The sequence below is a fragment of the Aethalodelphis obliquidens genome, unplaced genomic scaffold (assembly GCF_003676395.1).
Source record: "Aethalodelphis obliquidens isolate GAN/ISIS:26980383/991018 unplaced genomic scaffold, ASM367639v1 scaffold8, whole genome shotgun sequence".
NCBI classification, from domain to species: Eukaryota; Metazoa; Chordata; class Mammalia; order Artiodactyla; family Delphinidae; genus Aethalodelphis; species Aethalodelphis obliquidens.
Window position 1 is genome coordinate 27,043,585 of NW_020837952.1, and position 25,005 is coordinate 27,068,589.

The following is a 25,005-nucleotide window of genomic DNA, read 5'->3' on the forward strand; positions in this document are numbered from 1 at the left end:
CACACACACACACACACACACACACACACACACACACACACACACACCTTCCTCTTAAAAAAACATAGGCCTTCAAAACATAAAATTTGGGGACCATTTATAGAAATCCAATATATTTCAATAGCCACTGGAATATTATAACCAAAGTCCTCTTTAAGAGAACATATTTTTCTTTTTAAATTACATTATATTTACTCCTTAAGGAGACAGGTATGGATTTAATATATTCTTTTAAAGACCTCATCAAAACTAATTAGACTAGAGAGGTAGGGAGAGGCAGTTCCAGAAGAAACTTGGAACAAAATATTCCACGAGGTGAGACAGTTTCTGGCCATGCAGAGGCAGGTCTGTATTCAGCTGCCAATGTGTACAGGCATGGAGGCGGACACCAGGGCCAGAGAAGACAGTAACGAGCAACAGGTGGCAAACCAGGCTAGCAGGACACACGAGGGTGGACTGGTAGGAGGTAGCATATCATAACAGGCAGGTGGAGCAAGGCTAAAGAGAATCCAGGAACTGGCACTACTCAGATCCAAGAAAAGCCGGAGGTAGGGAAGTGGGTCATCAGGGAGCAGGGTCCTACTGTCCAGCTAGATTCAGAGGCATCTCCCTTCCTCAGGGACAGACACAAAGTAGAGAGACTCAGGCAGGGTTCAATAACCCCTTATTTCCTGAAGATAGATATAGATAAACAGAGATACACATACACATATGTACCTATCTCTATATCACTCCTTCACTGCGGCTTAACAGTAGTAAATAAATGGTAACTGCATGAAAAATACATATGTGCTTTAAATAACTAAGGTACTAGAGAGATTTTAAAGACAAAGATTTTTATCAAAATCAGGTACCAAATATGTATACTGCTAATCTAACCAAAGCAATAAGGAAAACAAAAATAACAGAAGTCAAAACTGTCATGATTCAACACAAAAATATTGCATACCTAGAAGATACAAATAAGCAGACTGAAATACTTTATAAGTAATAACAAGTTCTCTAATACAAGTGACCACAAAATAAATATTCCAAAATTATAAGCAACCAATTAATGAGTGAGAAGATATAACGGGAAAAGTCAGTTCACTGATAGTGTCCAAAATATAAAATACCAAGAAGCTAAACTTAGAGGTCACTTCTGAAGAAAACTAAAACAGGGAAATCTAAGATATGATTACATTTTTTGGTAAGGGAAGCCTATTATAAAAAACATGGTTCTTCTCAAATTACTTCATAAGTTTAATATGCCAATTTAAAAATCTTAAATAGTATTAGATTATTTCATATTTATAAAAACATCGTAAGTTCATCTTGAAGAATAAATAACTGAGCAATAAGATAAACTTTTTTGAGTAATAAGAGTGATGAGGCGAGAACTTCCATCTATTAAAATATTTTATTATCAAAATAAAGTGTACGACTGACATGAGAAGAAGCAATACCTAATGAAAGAGACAAGTTTTCAAACACAGGCCATGTTATAAGATTTTAATATGTCAGTAAGGAAATATCCACCAAGGAAGAGAAGATACATCATTATTCAGTAAATGATGTAGGGAAATTGGCTGCTAGGGGGAAAAAAATGAAATCATGTTAAATTTAACCCCCTCACTCTAAACCAAAATGAATTTTGGAGCGAAAAATCTCAGTATGTTCCATGGTCTTATTTCCTTTGGTCTTCATTTCCTTTAAAGATCATAAATAATTTCACCTTTTCAGGATGAACACTCACCCAACTTCTAATGCCCAGTGGATCATACCACCCCAGTGTGAAACATTTACATTTTCTCCAAAATTTATAAGAATTCAAAGATATATGTCCCAGAAACAAAACCTGAAGTTTAAAGAAATAAAAGGTATCCAAACTGGAAGGGAAAAGGTAAACTTGTCATTATATGCAGATGATATGATACCTTATATAGAAAACCCCTAAAGACTCCACACAAAAACTACTAGAACTGATAAACAAATTCAGCAAGGTAGCAGGATATAAAATTATCATACATAAATCTGTTGCATTTCTTTACACTAACAATGAAATATCAGAAAGGGAAAGTAAAAAAAATCCCTTTTAAAACTGCATCAAAAAATAAAATACTTAGGAATAAACCTGACCAAGGAGATGAAAGACTTATATGCTGAGAACGGTAAAATACTGATAAAGGAAATTGAAGATTATTCAAAGAAATGGAAAGATATCCCAAGCTCTTGAACTGGAAGAATTAATATTGTTAAAATGGCCACAGTACCCAAAACAATCTACAGATTTAATGATACCTATCAAATTAACCATGACATTTTTCACAGAACTACAACAAATAATTAAAATTTATATGGAACCACAAAAGACCCAGAATTACTAAAGCCATCCTGAGGAAAAAGAACAAAGCTGGAAGCATAACCCTCCTAAACTTCAGACAATTATTACAAAGCTCCAGTAATCAAAACATTGTGGTATTGGCACAAAAACAGATATATGGATCAATGGAACAAAATAGAGAGCTCAGGAAAAAACCCACTCACCAATAGTAATCAATCCTCAACTAAGGAGTCAAGAATATACAATGGAGAAAAGACAGTCTCTTCAGCAAGTGGCACTGGGAGAGCTAAAAAAAGAGTTACCATATGATCCAGCAATCCCGCTCCTGAGCATGTATCTGGACAAAAGTCTAATTAGAAAAGATACACGCACCTGAATGTTCAATGCAGCACTATTTACAATAGCCAAGACATGGATGCAACCTAAATGTCCACTGACAGAGGAATGGATAAAGATGATGTGTGTGGAGATATATATATATATATATATATATATATATATGAATATACACAATGGAATATTACTCAGCCATAAAAAAAGAATGAAATAATGCCATTTGCAGCAATATGGATGGACCTAGAGATTATCATACTAAGTGAAGTAAGTCAGAGAAAGACAAATATCATATGATATCAGTTATATATGGAATCCAAAAAAATGATATAAATGAACATGTTTACAAAACAGAAACAAGACTCACAGGCATAGAAAACAAACTTATGTTTACCAAAGGGGAAAGCACGGAGAGGAGGTATAAATTAGGAGTTTGTAATTAGTAGATAAAAAGCACTATATATAAAGTACATAAAGAACAAGGTCCTACTGTATAGTACATACATATGGTCCTGTAATAAACCATAAAGGAAAAGAATCTGATAAAGAATGTATATTATACATGTATAACTGAATCATTTTGCTGTACACCAGAAACTAACACAACATTGTAAATCAACTATACTTCAACACAAAATAAATACATTTTCAAAGAACCTAAATAAGGGGACTTTATATAAAAAGAAATATCATGGTTAATCATCTAATATAATGAATGTCAAAATCTACTTATGTGTTCCTGCCAAAATACAGAAACTTATTTTTAAAAATTCAACTATTAATTTGAAAAATAATAACTCCAATTGATTAAAATATACTGAATATGTTTAGTCCATGAGTTCATTTTTAAAACCCATGAATAGTCAATTATTAGAGGATGATAACCAATTTATTCTGAAAACGAGCAAATAAAGGGAAAGATTCAAGCATTTTATCCTTCCTTTTATATACAAACTGAATGATGCAGTAACAACATATCTGAGGACAGATTTTTTTTCTTTATACCATATTCTAGCTATAAATAAAGAAGAAATGACAGAATTAGACTATCACTACTTCTCATTCCATAATGGATCCCAGCAAAGATCAACAATAGCTGCTAATATCAAAAAAAAAGAGACAACCAGACATAAGGTTTGTAGTATAACAGACTATACTGTAATCTTACCAGCCCTCCCTCCCCCATCAAGTCTGAATCCAATCAAGCCTCTACAGCGAGCTACCAATGAATGAAACTATAGACGTCAGAAGAACGTTAAATTATGCCAAAAGAATGCAATCAGCAAAACCCAGATTTTGGAAAACTGTACAGGACTAATGATTCAATTTCTTCAACAAACTTGCAAAAGACATAAAGTTGTAGAGGAGGAACCATAGAGACTTAAAAGATTTATCAACTAATCACATTGTGTGGGCTTTATTTTGGTGCCAGTTCAAAAACACAAACTAAAATGGCTCCACACAAACACTTGTACGTAAATTTTTATAGCAACATTATTCATAATAGCCAAAAAATGGATAAATGTGGTATAACCATACAATGGAACAGTATTCAGCCACAAAAAGGAATGAAGTACTTACTCATGATACAACATATATCAACCTTGAAAACTTTACTCTAAGTGAAGGTGGTACTAACCGGGTTTGTTTTGCCCAACGTGCAGCAAGCTAAAACGGTGAGATGCCGAGGTTTGCAGCAGAGCGAGGAGACGGGAGAGCAGGTCTCGAATCTGCTCCAAGAAGGCAAGAGGCTTGGGTGTTCATGGGATTTAAAAAAAAGAAGCAGGGCTGTCGGAGGCGCGGGGGAACGGGGAAAGGTGATTAGAAAAAGGTGCGATAATTGTTGCTCTGCGCAGGCTTAACTACGCTACAGGCCTCTTCACATTCTAAAGTTCACAAGTGCGCATGCCTGCGCATGCCCAGTTCAAGGGTCAGTGGTCCTTCCCGGTCCTAAGGAGCTCAGCTCAAACTAGACACAGCTGACCCTTGGCTCAGCTTGAAATAGATGCAGCTGACTCCAAGTTCCTGGAAAACAACTCGGTCAGACACCTTATTGTTCAGGCTATGTGCTGCTTAGAGGTCATGAAAGTCTTAAAACCTTGATTAGTGAAGGCAGGTGAAATGGATTTCACCCATGGTTCCAGAAGAAGCCAGACATATTGTAATTATTCCATTTATATGAAATATCCAAAATAGGCATATCCATAGAAGCTCATTAGTAGTTGCCAGGGACAGAGTGGGAAATGGGAAGTGACTGCTAATGGATACAGGGTTTCTTCTGAGGTGATGGAAACAGTGGTGATGATTGTGCAACTTTGTGAAAATACTATAAACCACTGAACTGTACATTTTAAAAGGCTGAATTTTATGTCATGTGAATTGTATCTCAATAAAAAATACAGCATTCCTGAGAGAAAAAAAACCAAACTGAAGTTTAGACTATTGGGCTACTTTGAGTAACCTTACTTCCCAGTCCAATAAATTGAATTAAAGTAGCATATACCATAATCTGTTATAATTGGGAAGGACCTTATTCCCATAATTGAATTGCCCAGATAATTGAAGCTTATCATTTGGAGAAAGCTACATGGTTCCCAGCTCCCACAGTCCTCATCTCTGTATATCAGAAGCAATTCACCCCAAACTCTGGGAAGATTTAGTCCTTATCTTGAGAAATTTTAGGTTTATTCCTTCAAGAGAGTTTTGCTGCAGCATCAAGAGAATTTTGCTGCAGCATCAAGAGAATTTTGCTGCAAATATGGTACAGGCCTTGTTTCCTGTCCTAAAAATTAAGATTCTGTCTTATTTGCCAGATATACTAGTTCTACTTGTGACTAAGTTCCTATATTTATTTGCTTTTCTTAAATAATATTCATTTGATTTTCTCATTACAAAACTGGAGAATGCTTATTATAGATTTTTTTAAATTACAGAAAACTCTCTTTTAAACTTATATCAACCAAAATTCTAGTACCTAAATATAACTATTATCAACAGTTTGGAGTAGTGCTTTCCAAACCTTTTTCTTCTCATCATGGTCAACAAAAGAAATTCATCAAAATTTCATGAAGATACCTAATAAGATAATTGGGGAGTTTATGGCATTGGCTAGAAGTATGACCATTTTGCTTTCAGAGTTTGGGCCTGAATTATATGTAATTTACAAAAAAAAATTTAATAAATTAATCCATCAAAAAATCTGCCAAATTAAGTCACGTGAAAGGAGAGGCCTGCTCTACTAGGTGTTCCACTAGTTCGTGTTCTTTTCTAAGAAGTTTACTGAGGCCTGGTAATTCCAACAGCACCTTATACAGACTACTGTAATCATTTCAAAGTCCTCTTATAAATGGGTTACACGGTATGTAACATTTAAGATACCATTTTTTAAAATGAATATTTACTGGATTAAAAAATGTACAAAATTAAGTTACTTTAAGGTAAATTAAAATATTTTATTACTATAAAGCCAAGACTTTATGAAGAAGAAAGTTGAAGGATACAAAGAGGGGAGTTAAGGATTACTAGTTCCAGTGCTGGGTTCCATACATACTATTCTGATTACCTTCAGGTACCCAGGAAACCCTGAACCCGCAGGGTTCAAGAAGTGAAAAGGTGGCAACACAGACCAGCTTCTGGAGAGTGTCCAGAAGAATGGCCAAGGGTAAGATAACCACTGTCCTAAGCCTTTCACTCTCAGGGCCAGCTGGGTAAAATAGAGACTCTCACTGACATGGAGGCCAGAAAAAAACAAGGATGACCAGGTATTCAGGAGCTGGATGACTAGAAACAAGTAACCCACCAATACTTTTTTTTTTTTTTGCGGTACGTGGCCCTCTTACTGCTGTGGCCTCTCCCGTTGCGGAGCACAGGCTCCGGACGCGCAGGCTCAGCGGCCATGGCTCACAGGCCCAGCTGCTTCGTGGCACGTGGGATCTTCCCAGACCGGGTCAGGAACCCGTGTCCCCTGCATTGGCAGGCGGACTCTCAACCGCTGCGCCACCAGGGAAGCCCCCACCAATACTTTTAAAACAAGTAGCCAATAAACTATCATACTCTCTTCTTATAAACATAGCATGAGTGCCTTAACTCAAATTGATGTACTCTAATTTTGTTGTGGCAGCCAGACTTAGCAATTAATTACTTAGACTTAGTATCTAAGGCTTAGCAATTTCAGCTCCAAAAATAAATCTTGCTATATAATGTTTTTTTTGAGTAGAGCACCTCTTGTCCCATGAAGTTTCCAGGAACTTCTACTAAAATAAAACGAGCATTATATCTTGCACTGATCGAGACACACAATGTTTTGGGCAAAGCACCAAAAAATTTAAACAAATCCCAAATAGAAAAAGAAATAAATATCCAATAAGGGAAAACGCCACTTCATCTCAGAGAAGATGATGTGGGTTTTGACAATTATCATTGAGCAGAGATTACATACTACCTGTTTTCCACCAGGTGATCCTTCTAAGCAATGATGATTACATAGCTCCTGCTCTACAGAGTGGAGGATATGAATAAATAAGCATTAAAGGGCAATGTGATAAGTGCTTGGTTATGAATAACCATAGAAGTAAATATTGTAATCAATATGAGACATGTGAAAAGAGGCAGTTGTGAAAAATAGAAATCGTTTGATGATCCACACTCCACAGTCTCTTGTGAGTATTTCCTTACAGTCATAAACTTTGAAATAGGAACATACGAGACAACATCAAGCTTCCAGTGATTCTGTGCTTTTTCAGCAAATTCTATTACCAAGGAAGGATACTTGTGCTTAGGAACAAGTAACCCACCAATAAAACATGTGCTTAATTCTAAGGCCTTTGATTTTCAAAACGCTGTGATTTTTTAAAAAGAGTAGATTTTGATAGAAGTCTAATGGTCAATTCTAAACTAAGAATGACTTCACAACCCTTCATTTCCCCTTCCAGCTTTTCCTTTCCCTCTCTCCTCTCTCCTTTCCTCCCTGCCTCTCCCCCTTCCCTCCTCCTCTGTCTCCATTATTTGCCTTTATACTAGATAGACTATTAAAAGCCCCAGAGTCCCAGAAAAGTCTTGCTGCCCACTTCTGAAGGTAGAGCTAAATTACTGTACCCTCAGGAAATCTCACACTAATCTTATAAGATCGTGCTTCATTTTTTCCTGCGGCTGGAGTTATTGCTAAGATAATGTATTTATAAAACTTTTTAAGTAACACACCACTGCCAAAAATAGTATTATAGTATTATCATATGTCCAAGAGCTGATTTTAATCATCACTTTAATCTTCAAAAGATAACTTATTCCATAGAGAAGACTGGGATTTTCTTCAAAGTCAGGAAAGAATAAGCTGTTTGATGAATTAAAATGGATAAGATTAAAGAAAAGGTTCTGCTATGAAAGTTTTAGAAAGCTATATAAAATACCAAACACTCAAAGAAGTAAAAATAAAGTTTGAAACATAAGAAGTCTAGCTGTCTTAGAATTATATAGGGAACATTAAAGAATTAATATCTTGAAATTACTTAGTTAAAAAAAGCAGCATATGTTCTTAGCGCTATTATATCATAAGATGAAAGAAAATCTAAAAGATTAAACCATGTTCATCTATAAAATGGTAAAATAATATAAAACAATCAAATATCACTTATTACATACTTATTTTTAAGCATAGCAACCACACACACAAAATTTGCTACCTTCTGTCAAACTTCAAATGCAAAAATTTCCAGGAGAAGCACAACAGATTGGTAAAGTGTAAAGCAGGCCTTGCTTCTTGCATTCTTTCTTCGTGATGTGATGTTTCTCACTAACCCAAAACAAAACTTGACACACAAGAAAAGTACTTGCGCCATGGAAAAGTCACACGGTCCCACTTCATTTTACTACAAAACAAATGCTATATTCTTCTACAGCCATTCTTGTATTATTCATTTTTATGCCCTTTAATCCTCAAAATGCTGGGGTTTCCCAATCATGAATAAAAATCAGCAAGGTTGTTCATATTTCACAAAGAGATGCAACAATCATTCTCTGTTTACTGGGATCTGTTAGTGCTTACAGTCATGGCAGTGAAAGTGACCTCCCTCACACAGCGTGTGTACACACACCTCCCAAACAGGAAAAAACATTTTTTTTTTCTGTAAGAAGTTTATAACTAGAGATCTATTGGATGCAGTCAGGTCAGGTGTGTAGAATGATGCAGGTTAGGAAAGGAAGCACGGACTTACTGCTATCAAGACCATTAAATCTTGCTGGAGAGAACTAATTGATTTTGCCCTTTTCAGTTTTTAAGGGGTCAGCTAAAGTCTCCCTCTGTGAGAGTGGATAACGGAACAAGTGGTGAACTACACTAATGACTCTGTGACATACTTTCAGGCTCTGGTGTTACACAGTCTGAACACAGAAAGAATGTTCAACAAAGAGCCATACCAGAAGAGTCTGTAAAACCGTAAATTGCTACAACAGCTGAGAGAAGAGAATAGTCCCATTGAAAGGAAATTAATGAACAAGTGTCAAAATGGACAGTTGGTGTCAATTCCTAGAGGATTTGGAAGTGAGAAGTAGACTTGAGGAAACCATGTTAATAGAGCCCTGGCTTGTATGAAAAGAAAATCATACTTTACCAAATATCCATCATAGGAGTCATGCTTGTCACAATCCACATTACTCTGTGTTTAGTAAAAAGAATGCTTTATTAAGGGCTACGTAAGCACCTTACTTTGTTGATCTCCAAAAGCGTATGATTGTCTGTTTTCTTGAAAACAAATTTAGAAAGAAATTCTACACTCAGCTGATGTGGTAGTTCTTGGAACAAAATGTACCCACCATTTTGAGGAAAAAAAAGACGGGATGGGAAGTGGCAAATAGAAATGAGAGATTATGAAACTTTTATAAGATAGATTTATGTTAAAGAATTCAAAGAAATTAGGCAAGAAACTAGAAAATATCAAGCGATAGCAATTCTATTTGAAAACATGTAAAGAACTTCTGAAAGGAGATATAATATACATTTGCTCTTATTTAAGAATATTCAATCCTACCATAGAGTATAAGAGGAAAAAATAGGGAGAATAGATGAAACTAAATATAAAAGCAAATGGCTTGGAAAACAGGTTAGAGACAGACGAAGTAAGTGCAGGCTATGCTTGTCAACATAGAAAGGGATGGAGGGCCAATTAAGCATCAAATAACTAAATATGCCTGAGAAACCCAATATTTAAGAAGTCTTAAACTGACCACTTATTGGTGAAATCCAGTTTGGTCCACAGAATCTGCTGGCTGCCCAGTAGATTATAGGTGAGCTGTAGTTTTGAATAGGTGTATAGAGCATCCGTGTATTTGTTCAGACACCTTCCATCTGCTGAAATCCTTTGATCACCCTCAATTTTAGTCCTTGTATATACTGTAAGTGGGGCAGACTGAAGGGGAAGGGAGAAACACAGGATATATATGCATTGCGTAGCTCAAGACTTGTATAGTATGGTCTCTCCACCCCACTTTTATCTTAAGTGTGCTAACCTACTCTGTCTTTCTCTTTCCTTCTTACTGTATATTTTAAAATAATCAAATAGACCATGAGTTTCAAGCATTTGAATTTGAGCATCAGTTTCATGACCTCTGGGACAGGCTGCCTGTACATGGCACTGTACATGGAAAATAGCATTGCATCATTATTTCCCAAAGTACAACACAGGTCCAAATCTCAGCCAGCAGCTATCAACAGTGCCTCTTTTGGTCACTAGAAAAACGGAAGTTACCCTACAGGTTGCCAAATAAACATTCAAAGGTCCTCTAAGGTAGTTTGCCCCTAGACTTTATTTTTCCCACTGAAGACTACTCTTCTATTGGGCACTGTAAGGAGGCTCAGAATAAGAACTTCATTTTGATTATACAAATTACTGCTCTAAGAGCCAGAGTTTAGTTTATAAGCATGTGATTTTCAGGCAAGTAGATTAACTTCTCAATGCTTTACTCCCTCTTTAAAATGGAGATAAATCATACTTGATAAAACATGGTGAAGATGTAATGAAATCCGGATTCCCTGGTGGCACAGTGGTTAAGAATCCGCCTGCCAACACAGGGGACACGGGTTCAAGCCCTGGTCCGGGAAGATCCCACATGCCGCGGAGCAACTAAGCCCGTGCGCCACAACTACTGAGCCTGCGCTCTAGAGCCCACGAGCCACAACTACTGAGCCCATGTGCTGCAACTACTGAAGCCCGTGCGCCTAGAGCCCGTGCTCCACAACAAGAGAAGCTACCGCAACGAGAAGCCGGTGCACCACACGAAGAGTAGCCCCCGCTCGCCACAACCAGAGAAAGCCCATGTGCAGCAACAAAGACCCGATGTAGCCAAAATAAACAAATAAATAAATTTATTAAAAAAAAAAGATGTAATGAAATTATTTATTTAAAGCACTTTGACACAGGGACTGCAACTTTTTTTTTTCAGAATTGAATAACGGCTACAACTTTACAAAGTAAAATATATATAACTACTTTTTATTCTATACTTTAAAAGTACAAATTGTGGAATATTATAGCTTAAATCTCATGATAGTTTATACTTAAACAGAAGAAAATAAAAAAAATTTAAATGATTTAATAAAAAGATTATACTTACATTGTGAAATTATACAGCACGGTTTTTCCAATCACAATATCTAGCTCAGATCTTGAAATCAGGGAAGATAAAACTTAACGTGATTAATTTTTATGTGACTAGTGGCACATTGAAAATATAATCCCTGTACTTCAAAAACACCAGATTATATACAATTTAAACATTTTATAACTTTTGCCATATTTCTATCACTATCCTAAAAGCTAACATGCATTATCTCAAGGCGAAATGTCTGAGCTTCTGAAAAAGTATGAAATGTGTGTGTACGTCTGATTAAACAACTTTTTTTTCCAAACCGGTAGAAAAACTTTATGGAATAAATGTGTTTGTACAGTGGTGACTATTTGTCACAGTAGGCTGTGACATAGGCATTAAAGCACCAACTATTTTGGGCAATATGTCATAACCAGCCAGTTGGAGGGCAGTAACAAAATACTTGGCTAACCATTCTATACTAGAGACATCTGTTTAGCTTAACAAGCTAGTAACATCAGACCCTACTATAATTTGGGTCATCTGAATATCACAATTCATTTAGTTTTTAAAAGATGTAAATAACATTGAAAAATCATTCCATATATCTTAGAAATTTTAAACATTAGTTTTACATAGCATCATGGAAAATGTTTATGTAACATTTTAAGTGAAAAAGGCCATATATGCATGATATTGTATTATATCTATATTCTTAAAATCATGTAATACAAAATTTACATTATGTATTATTAATTATATAAAATTTTTGGTCATATAGAAGACAAAAAAAGCAAAGTATGATTTATTGAGGTGACACGTAGATGGATGATTTTTCTTCAATCAAAAGTTAAATAATATAATACCAATTTGTATTGTTTAATACGCGCTAGACACTGTATATTGTTTATTAACATTGTTTTAATCATTAAAACAACCTTATAAGGTAATATTATTTCCATTTTATGGACTAGTTGAGACTTAGAGAAGTTAAATAACTTGCCCAAGGTCAAACATTAGCAAGTGGCAGAGCTGAGCCTAGGATTTAGATCTAACATCAAACCCCATATTTGTAATCACTATAATTATGTTTAAAGAAAAAAGTCTACTTTATATATACTGCACTCTGTTCATTGTTCTTATTTATGAATAGATACTTGTCAGCATCTATCCTGTTTTTCCTGGAAGTAGGGTGACCAACTTGTTCTGATTTGTCCAGGATTTCCCAATCTTTGTACTGAAAGTGGGACCTCCTGGGTACTTGTCCTAAGCAAACCTTTGCCAGTTGGTGACCCACAGGGAAGGAATACGTAACCTGAAAACATTCTAATGGTTCACAAATGTTGCTCTTAAACTCCTAAATCTGAATGAAAATAGGGAGAGTGCAGAATTATAAAGAGAACTTCGTTTTTTAAGCACCAAATAAGAGTTTCTCAGGGAGACGAGCATTTATGGTCTCTTTCCCTGGACACTGTGCCTAGAAAATAAACGAGCAGCAGCCTCTTTCAGTAGCATTTTGTGTCTAGTACATGAACTGAACACAGGTTTTTGTGGAAGTCCTGTTCTATTCCCAAGTGGAAGGGAAAGGGGGGTGAGAGCAAAGAGTAAAAAATATATTTGAAAAATCTGAAGAGCAGCCTCTCTGGTTCCTCCTCTGCTCATCTTAGACACATTTCTTCGGAGCTATTTTGAAACAGGCAGCTGCGCAGCAGTCCCCGTAATCCAGATCCAGCCCCATTTCTCTGCCCAACTTCTCACTGCCACAGTCTGGAAGTTGCATTCGCCTTTAAAACATTCCCTTCTCCTCTGCTTGGTCTGTGCCCCTCCCCCATGTCCTCTGAAGTAACTCGAATGTTCTGTCAGTCTAAGTGCAAACTATTTTTACCACAGTGTTCGGGAATCTCTGGGCACACACTGTCTGCAGATTAGGTAAATTACAGGTGCATGGGTTCAGGTTACTCATTTAGCAGCCACAAGTTTAAAGCATTAATCTGCCTCTTCTGAATTTTCCCTTTCAGTCAGCAGGCCCTTCCTTCACCTTCTACTTCTTCAGGGCCACTCACTGGCCTTGTTAGTTGATCGTCTTCTCCTGGCAGGCTGGACTTAGTGCTGTTCATTTTCTTTCTCTCCTTGCCCTCCTCCACCCGCTTTCTTTTACTCCCTTTTCTCCTCTTTCTTTCCACTGCTGAAAAAGTATATTTTCTATCTGGTCCTCAGGTCTACTTTCTCAGCTGTAACTGAAACTGCTTTCTTTGAACCCAGATATGCAATAATATAGCCAAATTCCTTAGGTATAACCCACAAAAATCTCTTCATCAGTTTCTGACTAACCCTGTGTCTACTTCTTCCGTGACCTTCCTCCTACTGTCACCACTCCTCCAATCCACAGGTTTGTTAAAAATCTTCAACTCTGCTCCCTAGAAATACCAACCCAACATCTCAGGAACTTATGTCCTTTCGCAAGCTTCCATTCATGACAGACTCTTCATTGTTATACACTCATAAAGAACCACATTCTTTTCCTCCAAAGTTCCTAGGTCAGGTAGTCATTTTTTTAATTAGTGTCTGTCCCCCAGTAATTGGAAATTTGTTGAGGGCATAAATACATGAAACACAATTATCAGAGTCACTAGTTCTAATATTTTCACTTCCATTACCCCATTAACACAAATAAATCCCTAAATTTATCCTAAACATCTGTCTTAACAAATCTAGGTATTTCAGTTAATTCCCTTTGGCTATTTCAATCAGAGGCCTTATGAATTGAGTAGGGGAAGGAAGGAAATTAAAATTTCTTGAGTGCATATTCCATAGCAAGGACTCAACATATATTTTTTTTCCATTTTATGCTAACAACAAACCTGTGATGTATACATTACATATGCCATTTGATCTCTTATAAAACTGAGGCTTGGAACGTATAATTGACGATGGCTAGAACTTAGATCCTGGCTTACTCCGAGACTGTTTTTCTACCACATAACAGCACCATCCCAAAGGCTCATAGCTAAAATCCACCATTGGCTGAGCTGGCCGTAATCCTTTTCCTCCCACTCCTTTTCACGGAGAAGAAGAACTGGACATACTCAAGCTTTTGTGGAGATGATGGGAAGAAAATGCGTTTACAAATAACTAAGCATGAAGTAAGAATGCTGGGGTGGTAAACTATTTGAAAACTCTCAATTCTATCACTAGCTTACTTTCACATTTTGTTATGAATGAACTCTAGGCCCCTGAAGTGATTTATTGACACAATATTATTATTCTCTTATTATTAACTTTTTCCATAATTAAAAAAAGCATATTTGAACTATTTAAACCTTGGAGAATAAACCTGTTTTGACCACTTGTCAAGATCTGTGTCTCCCAAGTTGTACTGAGAAATAATATAATTGCAATTACAGGCATCTCACATTTTGTTTGAGTTCCAAGAGTTCCGTATTTAGTTGTCTGGAATCATTGCGTATTTTCCCATTACCTAATCTAATAAAAAATGGTTATTTCCCAAGCTGGCATTTCCTTTTTTCTCTCTTCCCATCCCTACTCCCAATCCCCAAAACAACAACAAAAGAGGGAAAAGTCTGTTTGAACAAAGGTGAATAACAACATTAATTTTATTGGCCCAAGTTCTAGAGAATATTGTGAAAGGGGCTTTGTAGTTTAATAAGAAATGACAGTTCAGTAGTGATAGTTCACACAAAGAAATGCCACCCCTTTCTGGGAAGTTGCTCTTGATCAGCACCCCAAAGCTTTTTCTTCTTCTCTCTAGAATCTTCTCTTTCTACATTTTGAACTGTTTCCACTGTTTCTCCAGTGACAACACTTAAATAAGGGGAAAATGAAGGAGAAAGCGCACACTTTCATATTCTTTAGCAGGTTCATGATGTGCAGACTTTCTCATATCTACCCGATACCTCTTAAAATCAGTGGCGAATCTAAGAATGGTGTCAGCTTAAACGTTACTTTTTTTGTGTGTGTGTGTGGTACGCGGGTCTCTCACTGCCGTGGCCTCTCCCGTTGTGGAGCACAGGCTCCGGACGCGCAGGCTCAGCGGCCATGGCCCACGGGCCCAGCCGCTCCGCGGCATGTGGGATCCTCCCGGACCGGGGCACGAACCCGTGTCCCCTGCATTGGCAGGCGGACTCTCAACCACTGCACCACCAGGGAAGCCCCACTTCTTTTTTTTTTAATACATCTTTATAGGAGTATAATTGCTTCACAATGCTGTGTTACTTTCTGTTGTGCAACAAAGTGAATCAGCCATATGCATACATATATCCCCATATCCCCTCCCTCTTGAGCCTCCCTCCTACTCTCCCTATCCCACCCCTCTAGGTGGACACAAAGCACCGAGCTGATCTCCCTGCGCTATGCAGCTGCTTCCCACTAGCCACCTATTTTACATTTGGTAGTGTATATATGTCGATGCTTCGTTACTTCTGTCACCCAAGCAACAAAATTCCCTAGAAGTGATCTTTTTCTTATCTCATTTTTTCTCTATACCTAATTGCAGTAATAAAAATACTTTTATAGGTATGCAACATTTTTGAAGCAATTTCACATTTTTAAAAACTTTATCATGACCTTTGAGAGTATGATGTCTTTGTCATTACACATGTTATGGGTGAAAAAACTGAGAATTTGAGATATTAGGGTTGACTAAGTTCTCATAGGCCCCAAACGATTGTGATCTAGGTCTTCCACCCCCAATTCCAGTGCTATTGCTTCCATTTTTTTAATTACTTAGTCAATTTCACTCACCCTTCTAGATTCCAACTCCATAAGAAGAGATCATTTTTCACCATTTTATTCTTGTCACCCAAGACACTATCTGGCACTCAGTAGGTACCCCAAACATGTTGAATAAATGAATTTCAGCTATTGTTATCTTAATAATCTTAGCAATAATGCTATATAACTTTACTGGTTAAAATGACTTTTCAAATTGTCTTCACATTACAAGATACAGCACAGAGTGAGGTTAAGAGCACAGGGTAATTTTCCTTAATAGATGTTAGGCTATTCCCTTAACTCTTGGAGCCTCCAATCTGGAGTCTTAACTTCTGATATCACAACCAGGGGAATGGCAGAAATAGGATAAAATGTCACAAAAGTATTGGCTTCTTCTTATTCCCTGTGCCTCCTACTTTTCCAAACACAGAAAAATGGTTCTCACACTTGATAAGGAATTATTCAGCTGCACATAAGAAAAATGTAAAAACAGCACAAAACGTCAGAACTTAACATCCCAAGTCTGTGGCTCAGTAGGAAGAGACTATGAAGAATTATCTTCTGGAATAAGTGATTTAACTAAAAAACGTAACTAGTTTCTACGTTGTCTGACCATTGAGTCCAAGGACGTTGTCTTCAGTCTCTTCATTTAAAAAGTGAAATTGTATTGAACACAGCCTATAATTATCACTGCTTGGGGTAGAATAAGAAGATCTTATGTTTCCATCTAGTTTTTCAGGCCCTGACTATAAAGGCTAAAACCAGAGTTGACTGTCACCCCAAAGGCAATTTAAGGTTGGAAGGAGTCCTTCCAGAGCTCTGGGAGGGGAAGGAAAGGAAAGGGAAAGGGAAGGGATATTTAAAAAATTAAATAAATAAATTAATTAAATAAAAGAATTTAAATAGGAGAAAAAATAAATCTCTGCTACAGCTGTGCTTTATTTCCTTCATAAGAAATGGTCTTAACCTTGACATAGCCTTATGCTTTAAATAACGAATGTTCATCAAGTAGCTAATATAAGGTTATATGCTTCACACGCACGGTATCATTTGATCGAATTCTCACCAAAATTCCATAAGGCAACCATTGTTATCTTAAAGAAATCAAGACCTAGTATTACCCATCCACACATAAATAGAAATTAACTTAGCTAAGACTTGAGGGGGTATCTTTGGAATTTAGGGGCCCTGCACTTCACCCTTATCTTGTACTGCCTCCTCAACCACCGTACTTGTGTGTATTGGACCATGGGCAAACTGCAACTAAACATTCTGTTCCTTGGTTTGTATCTTGGTTGCTACCTTTCTCATCTGAATCCTATGAAAGAACTTATTTGGAGTCAGTGGATACCGAGAATGCTAATGAAAAATCTATGACCACACATTGTAGAACAGGAGCCTTAACAGAGGCATCTTGGAGTGGCACGTTGAATCCTGGAATATCAAATAGCTATAGTGTGAGTCTTATTTCCACTAAAACTATTTTTCAAGAGACATTATTACATTTAGTGCATCCCCATCCTCAGTCCCACCCCTTACCTTATAGGTACTACTGCTCCACCGTGGAGCAGGGGTACGGAATTCAGATCTTGGTTGCCACCCTCCAAAAAAAGATAGCCAAGGAAGCAATCTGAGCACCCTCCAGCCACCCCCTTCCAGCTCCCAAACTGTCATTCAACCTTAGTAAAAGAGAGGAAAGAGATTTACCTGCTGCTATTGAGGCTGAAGCCTGAAAGTCATGTATAACCTTTGAAGGACTGTAAGGGTTTTAATCACAGGAATAGCACCTTTTTGACAGGCAGGAGGGAGAAAAGAGCTGAACCAGTCTGCAAACATTAACCAAGCTATTTTGGAGCAATGGCTATTGCCTTTGAAATCTTTCATCATGGGTCTATACTTAGAATTCAGATGAGCCTGGGGGAGGGGAATGGAGCAGTGTTAATCCCCAGTTGTTCTGAAGTTGTCCTGTAAGCAGGTTAGCGTCTAAACTGCCCCAGATTGAAGTGTTCGATGCTTTGTTTAAATTATTGGATTCTCTCTATGTCTTTTGTTTTAACCTGTTCTGCATATAGGTTGTCACATCATTCTGGGGGTGACACTTCTCAGTTTTCTTTCAAACTAGATGTTCTAGAGAGCGCTGGCTGTAATCACGTTGAGAGACTGATGCTCCATGACAGCTAAAAGTTGGATTGAGTTTCAGGAGCTTCTATATATAAAGCTGGGGCGACTTAAGTCACCGCACTAATTAAATGCCATCTGGGTGGCTCCTCTGGGTTTTTGAGCCCATCACCCCGTTCAGACCGAGTCAGAGGCCAAGGAGGAGAACATGATGATGGACCTTTTTGAAACTGGCTCCTATTTCTTCTACTTGGATGGGGAAAATGTTACCCTGCAGCCGTTAGAAGTGGCAGAGGGCTCTCCTTTGTATCCAGGGAGTGATGGTACCCTGTCCCCCTGCCAGGACCAAATGCCCCCGGAAGCTGGGAGCGACAGCAGCGGAGAGGAACATGTCCTGGCGCCCCCAGGCCTGCAGCCTCCTCACTGCCCCGGCCAATGCCTGATCTGGGCTTGCAAGACCTGCAAGAGAAAATCTGCCCCCACTGACCGGCGGAAGGCCGCCACCCTGCGCGAGAGGAGGCGGCTAAAGAAAATCAACGAGGCCTTCGAGGCACTGAAGCGGCGGACTGTGGCCAACCCCAACCAGAGGCTGCCCAAGGTGGAGATTCTGCGGAGCGCCATCAACTACATCGAGCGGTTGCAGGACCTGCTGCACCGGCTGGATCAGCAGGACAAAATGCAGGAGCTAGGGGTGGACCCCTTCAGCTACAGACCCAAGCAAGAGAATGTAAGCCCAGATGCTGCCGGGGCCGGGGAATGTATAGGCTGATTAGTCGCCCTCCTTGGGGCCTTAACCTCCAGCTGCTCTGTCTCCGTTCGCGTCCTCCTTCCTCACCCGCCCCTCCCGGTCCCTCTCAAATGAACCCCCGGTGACCCGTGAACACGGGGTGCCTGCAATAGGCAGGAAATTCGTACCCGGCCTGAGGAAACAGGGGAGACCCCCTCACAAAGGGTCCCCTACCCCACCCCCGGAACCGATGTTTCTTGACTAATCTGCTGCCTCGGTTTTCCTCCAGCTTGAGGGTGCGGATTTCCTGCGCACCTGCAGCTCCCAGTGGCCAAGTGTTTCGGATCATTCCAGGGGGCTCGTGATAACTGCCAAGGAAGGTAAAGTAAAAGGGCACTGGACTGCGCTGGAGAACATCCCGGGAGGGGACTGGGGTGCTCGCTGGGGGCAGAAAGCGCTCGGAGCCCATCAGGAGCCTGGACGGTCCCTAAGAGACCGGCGCTCCTTGCACGGGGACCAGTCCTCCCGCGCGGTCTAAGCGGCTTCGCGCGAGGCGCGGGGCTGCCGGCTTCTTCCTTCCTTCGGGGTTATGTTTGTGTGTGTGTTTTCTGCGCTCAGGAGGGGCAAGCATTGATTCATCGGCCTCGAGTAGCCTTCGATGTCTTTCCTCCATCGTGGACAGCATCTCCTCGGAGGAGCACAAACTCCCCTGCGCGGAGGAGGTGGTGGAGAAGTAACCCGGCGCCGGTGCTAGGGATGTCCTCCACGTAGCAGGAAGATCCCTCCCTCCCTCATTCGCCTAATCCTTTAGGTCACGTTACAGTAATATTTAGGAACCCAGACCCAGGAGCTTATGAAAGGGAAGGAGCCATATTCACAAAGAAACTTCTCGGAAACTGTTGTGTACGCTCAGATGAAAAAGCCTTTCGGCTTTGGGCTTGTATTTGGGGAACCGCGAGTGGCTTAGATCTAGCAGTTTTGCTTTGTTTTTGTTTGGTTGGTTTTGTAATATATTTACTTTTATTACGATGATCCTTTTGTGCCATGTTCAAAAGAAGTTCATTCCTGTTTAAAGCAAAGTGGGAACGTTGCATCTAAATGTTAGTGGTATTGAATATATTTTTGTAAATAATCTTAGTACTTTCATTTTTTAATGTAAACCTAAGAAATATATTTTAAATGTGTAGTGACGTATTGTATATAAAATGTGCGAGGATCCTGGTATTGTAATATTAAAATGTAAGTTTCTATATGAACAAAGTTGTTCCTAATTTGATTCAACTGAAAAAACTATGTTTGAGACATAAATAAAGGTGAACCACATTTTAATTTAGAAATCACCCAAGCCCATTTATTTGGGCGTTTACTTATGGACTGATTTAAAGGGAGGAAAATGGGTTGTTTTCCTGTGTCTGAATTAAACTGTTCACTTTTCTATCTCATGTAGACCCCACACTTGTGGTTAGAAATGAAGACCATCCGGAAGAAATCTGCCCTTTTCCCTTTTATCAGCATCCCTTTTCTTTCTGTTTTAACTGTCCTTTACCTGGAGATCTGGTGAGATTTACTTTCTCAAAGTTAACAACTGAATGTTCAATCGAGGAAAATCTCATTGTTACAAGAAATGACCACACAAAAATTCTGCTCATTTGCCTAAAAAAATCTTCAGCTAATTTAGGCCGAATTACTTTCCCTCTTTGAATTTACAGGCCCGGCCCTTCGTGAGGAAGCATTCATATGGTGCACCAGGGGCTGCGCTGGCTTCTGAGCCAGGTCTCTGGTCCCTCCCGGGTTTTCTTGAACTAGACTGGTGGCTAGAAGACTGGAATAGCCTCAAGACCTCTTGTGGCTTGGGTTTGTTTTCCAAATAGAAAGATAAAAGAAGGGGACGATCTGTCTCATGAGGTGGGGTGGGCATCTTTGAAGGAAGGTTGCTTCAAGAGAGGTAAGGGTTAAATGGCTGAGGGCAAAAGACAACAACAACACACATGAAACCTCTTAGCTGGACCAAATAGCAAAGCCCCAGAGAGGCTTGAAGCCCCAGGAGCTCCTCACCGTGAGGATTTTACAACGTGTGCCAGGTTTGTTTATCCTGTAACCTCAGGAAGAAACGACCACCAAGAATCACAGTGGGAAGTGAAGCAGAGGAAAGAGGCAAGCTATTTCTTTGGAATTGCTACTTCTCTCTTACATTCCGTAAATGGTACTTTCACTCCCCCCCGCCCGCCCTTAACTGCTTCCTTCCCTCTTTTTCTCTACAGCTAGTCCTCAGTTCAGAAATGTGAAAATCAAATCTAATTCAGCACTTCCCAGCCCAAACTTCATTCCCAATGCTCCAGTCTGGACCTTGTTGCCCACCGCCAGAGTTCCAGATGCCGCCACAGACCGCGCCCCCCGCAGGCATGGAGCAGTGTCTTGTCCCTTTAGCATTTCAAAAAGCTTCTTCCTGGGGATAATAGTTACTCAATTTTCTGAGTGTATGGATAATTCTACTTTCTCCTAAAATGCAGAAAGCTTCATAGAGGAAACTGATCTTGACATATAATCCCTCTCAAAAGTGTGAGAGAAGTAGGTGGGAGTGTTAGTGGATGCAAACTGCTGAACCTCTGTGCGCCATAAACTGGATTGAATCTTCGCTGCTACGGTGTAAACGTGGAACTATCACTGCTCCTCTCTTTTTCCCGTTTCCTCATTTATAAAATAATGGGGATGACTATAATAGGGCTTAACTCCTGGGGTTCTGAAGATTCACTGAGATAAAGTTCTTAACCAAAACAGGACACAAAAATAAACACTAAATGTCAGCTGTTTTTATTTTTCATTAGTAAATCTAAATTGACCATCAAGAGGCTTTTCTTCTACCAAAAGCCACAGTTCCATGAGATTTAGTTTTCTAGCTTTTTTGCAGGCTCTGGCTGAGAAAGTATTAATAACAATGAGACCAGCAGTAAAATGAATGAGCCATTACTAACACTTTACCCATATAACCCTACGAAAACCTGTAAAGGGGTCCTTTTGTTATCTCTTATGAGAAAAGGATACTTTGGAACAGAGAGGAGTTCTTGCAGTTTTAAGTACAGAGCCAGGATTTGGAGCCAGTCAACATTAGTGGCTTCAAGCTCGCTCTCTGAATTGCTTATGCATCCTGAAAGAGAAGCCCTTGAGAAATGAGGAGTATTTAAGGACTGCAGAATAACTTGGCTGTATTTGACAATTGTTTTCCAAAAGCTCTTTCTCAAGAGTGATTAGCTAGTAAACTCCAAATTAGAGGAGTCATTTAATTAAAAGATACGTGGTCAAGCATTGCAAATTATCTAATCAGAACACATGCGACTGAAGATGGCTTGATGGCGTGTATATCCATTAATCATGCTTATTATGTATCTATGATTTTCTTCCTGAGAATCGATAATGATTTCCTAAAATTGTATATGTACATGCACACCCCTATATTTTGGAAAATCAGACTCATGCCACAACTGAAATCAGATGTCATAAGTGACCAGGTGAACTCATTTACTTTATAACTGTGCATATATTTATAATAAGATTTGTGTTATAGTCTGCTCATCAGCAGAAAGCTTTTATCAATTCACGGACTTTAATTGCCGATAGTTTTTATTCAGTCTTTGCAAATCAAATCCTCTCTACCTCTCTTGGCGGGGTAACTTGAGAAACTGTTTGGAATAAGTTTGCCTATAGAAGTCTCTTCATTAAATAGAGCAAATATTTCCCAAAGACTTCATGTGACCTCCACTGCTATAGCTGACATGTTAGGCTTTCCAATGAAATCCTTGGTGTGTTTGCAATTTAAATGTTTTTGTTTGATATTAATGATGATAAGCTTGACTAAGGCCAAAGCCAAAACAAACAGGGCTGTGGAAGCAGAAAAATCAAGATGTTAATAACTTGGTAAAGATAAGCAATTTGAGATTAAAACTGAGCCTCTTCCCAGAGGCAGGCATGAAGTTATCAAGTATAAAACAACGAGCGACTTGCTCTTTTATGTTACTATAGAAACAATTTGTAGAATGTCAAATGTCAGCTTTCTGAAACTAACTTTAATCATCACACCTGGATCATTGAGTCTCAAGCCTGAACGTAGTGGAAATCCACTTATGTCTAACGGACTCATTTTTTTTTTCAGACTCTTTCATGTGTTTTTAGGGTGGAGGTGTGGTGCTAAAATTCAGTGTTCCCAAGTCCTCTTGAGACTGGCAGAGAAGTCCTGGGCTGCTGAAGTGACCTCTATCCCTATTAAGACACTTCTTAACTCAAAGTTACAATTTACCCATCTGTGCTTTTCTCTTAGTAATATTTTATCCCTTTTATTCATCTCAAAACCTTCCTCCTACAACACCTTATCTGGAAAAAGTATTTTTTAAAAATTTTTAGTTTAAACTTTGAATATCTCATTTCCTACTCTAATGCATTATTAGTAAATTATTATTAGTAAATTAGCAATAACATGGCATTTCCTCAAAGAGCTGAGCCATCAAGACATTTCCCCAACAGACCCCTCCAGTCACTCCCTTCAAGTCAGAAGAAGTGTTGCAAAAGATGACCCTCCTTCCTAGAGGTTTCATTCTGAAAAAGCAATTTCTTGCAAGCCTAGTTCAGAGTCAGCCTGTGAGACGGGATGCCTGTGCCATGTGCTGGAACAAAGATAACGCTGCAAGGACTGGCTACTTTCTCTACTCTCAAGGCTGCTAAAAGTCCTTACTCAGGCCTTTGATCTCTCCTGGGAGTCTTCGAATTCAAGCAGAGGCCAATGTCTTCCTCAGCTGTCTTCTCCACAAATTCTTCCAGCAGCTTTGGCAGGTACTAATGTGTTTACTTAGGTGTGCCTGGTTCCCAGAGCTAATAGCGGTTTGAAATTGTTTAGCACGTTGTTACGTCAGATATAATAAGCAAACATTTCAAGAACAACTCCCTTGGTCCAGGAGTTGATAAGGGTCTCAGGTAGGGGCAGAAACGAATTGAAATGAACTTATCTTCCTATGTATATTTGATTTCTCCTGCTAAGAGAAGCATGGAGAATTTTCAATTGTGCAGAATTCCTAGGGTGGGCAAATTTTACTAAAAAAGGAAGCTCTAAGCATCATTTTGCTGGTGTGGTCTGTCCATCAACACTAGGATTGTTGCCGTAATGGTTAAACTAAAATACGTTCTCTTTAAAAAAAAACAAAACTTGATGATTACTTAAAGGTCTTTGCAATTAATACCTGCTTACAAGTCTAAATTGTAAGAAAATTAAGCATGTGTTTATTTTTATTCAGAATCTAAAATGACACAAAAATTTAAAAACATTATATCTGTTGATACTTCACCAGAACCTTGGTGGGCATTCATTTATAACACCCAGCTGGGCTGAGTTTTCCTCCCATCATCTGACTACTGTGATACTTTCCTAGCAGACAGTCAGTGTTGGAATATCATTTCTAACAACCCGTTTACATATTAGACAATCGTGAGTTTTCTCTGCATGGAAGACATCCACTTCTCTGGAGAAATAGTGGAAAACAGTATTTTCATTCTTTTCTATGAGAAGCAAAAGCCAATCTAGTCTGATTTTGAGAAGAAGAGGCCACCCAGATGAGCACTGTAAACGACCTTTTTTTAAAAAAGTAAATTTTAACTGTTTTCATACTTCTCTGTTCAATTTTCCCACTCCAAAAATTTTTTTTTTCCTCCGTCTTGTTCACTCAGTTTCGCATTTTCCCCACCCACGGTCTTTCTTGGGAAAAGAGCAGGGGAATCTCTCCCGAATTAGGGGAGCCCAGCCATCTTTGAGGCGCTGGCTCCCTGCCTTCTTTGTATCCTGCCTCCCATTTTTTGATCTCTTTCTCCTCTCGCCCCTGACAGAGGTCTAAAAGTTTTGTTTCGTTTTTTTAACTTTGGTGCTCTGAGATCCTATTTTCAGCACTTGGGTCCCAAGGGTCCTCAACCCTGGACCCTGTTTCCCCCCTAGCAAGTCCCATTAAGCCGCCGGGCGCTTGTGTTTTCTCGGCTTCTTTAGTTCCACTCACCCGCGGCACTCTGGTAAATTTGTTTGAGATCACCTTACCAAAGACAGCCCTAACCTCTGAGAACCACCGTTCCTGACAGAGCTTCCTGAGTGACAGCGTCTTCCCAGCCCGGGAGCCGAGGGAAAGCTGTTGGGGACCGGCGTTTGCGAGTTTCTGCTCTGGAGCGT

At 39.0% G+C, this 25,005-nt stretch overlaps 2 protein-coding genes across 2 annotated transcripts in view; one reads left to right on the forward strand and one right to left on the reverse strand.

Annotated features, from left to right (window-relative positions):
• The window catches only part of LIN7A (lin-7 cell polarity scaffold A), a 378,990-nt gene that overhangs the window by 52,811 nt on the left and 301,174 nt on the right, over positions 1–25,005 (reverse strand). The gene's annotated exons all lie outside the window — the stretch shown is intronic.
• MYF6 (myogenic factor 6) lies at positions 18,200–20,065 on the forward strand. Its single transcript, XM_027107114.1, has 3 exons — positions 18,200–18,809; positions 19,099–19,189; positions 19,428–20,065. The coding sequence occupies exons 1-3, from the start codon at positions 18,291–18,293 to the stop codon at positions 19,544–19,546; spliced, it is 729 nt and encodes a 242-aa protein (XP_026962915.1). The 5' UTR covers positions 18,200–18,290; the 3' UTR covers positions 19,547–20,065.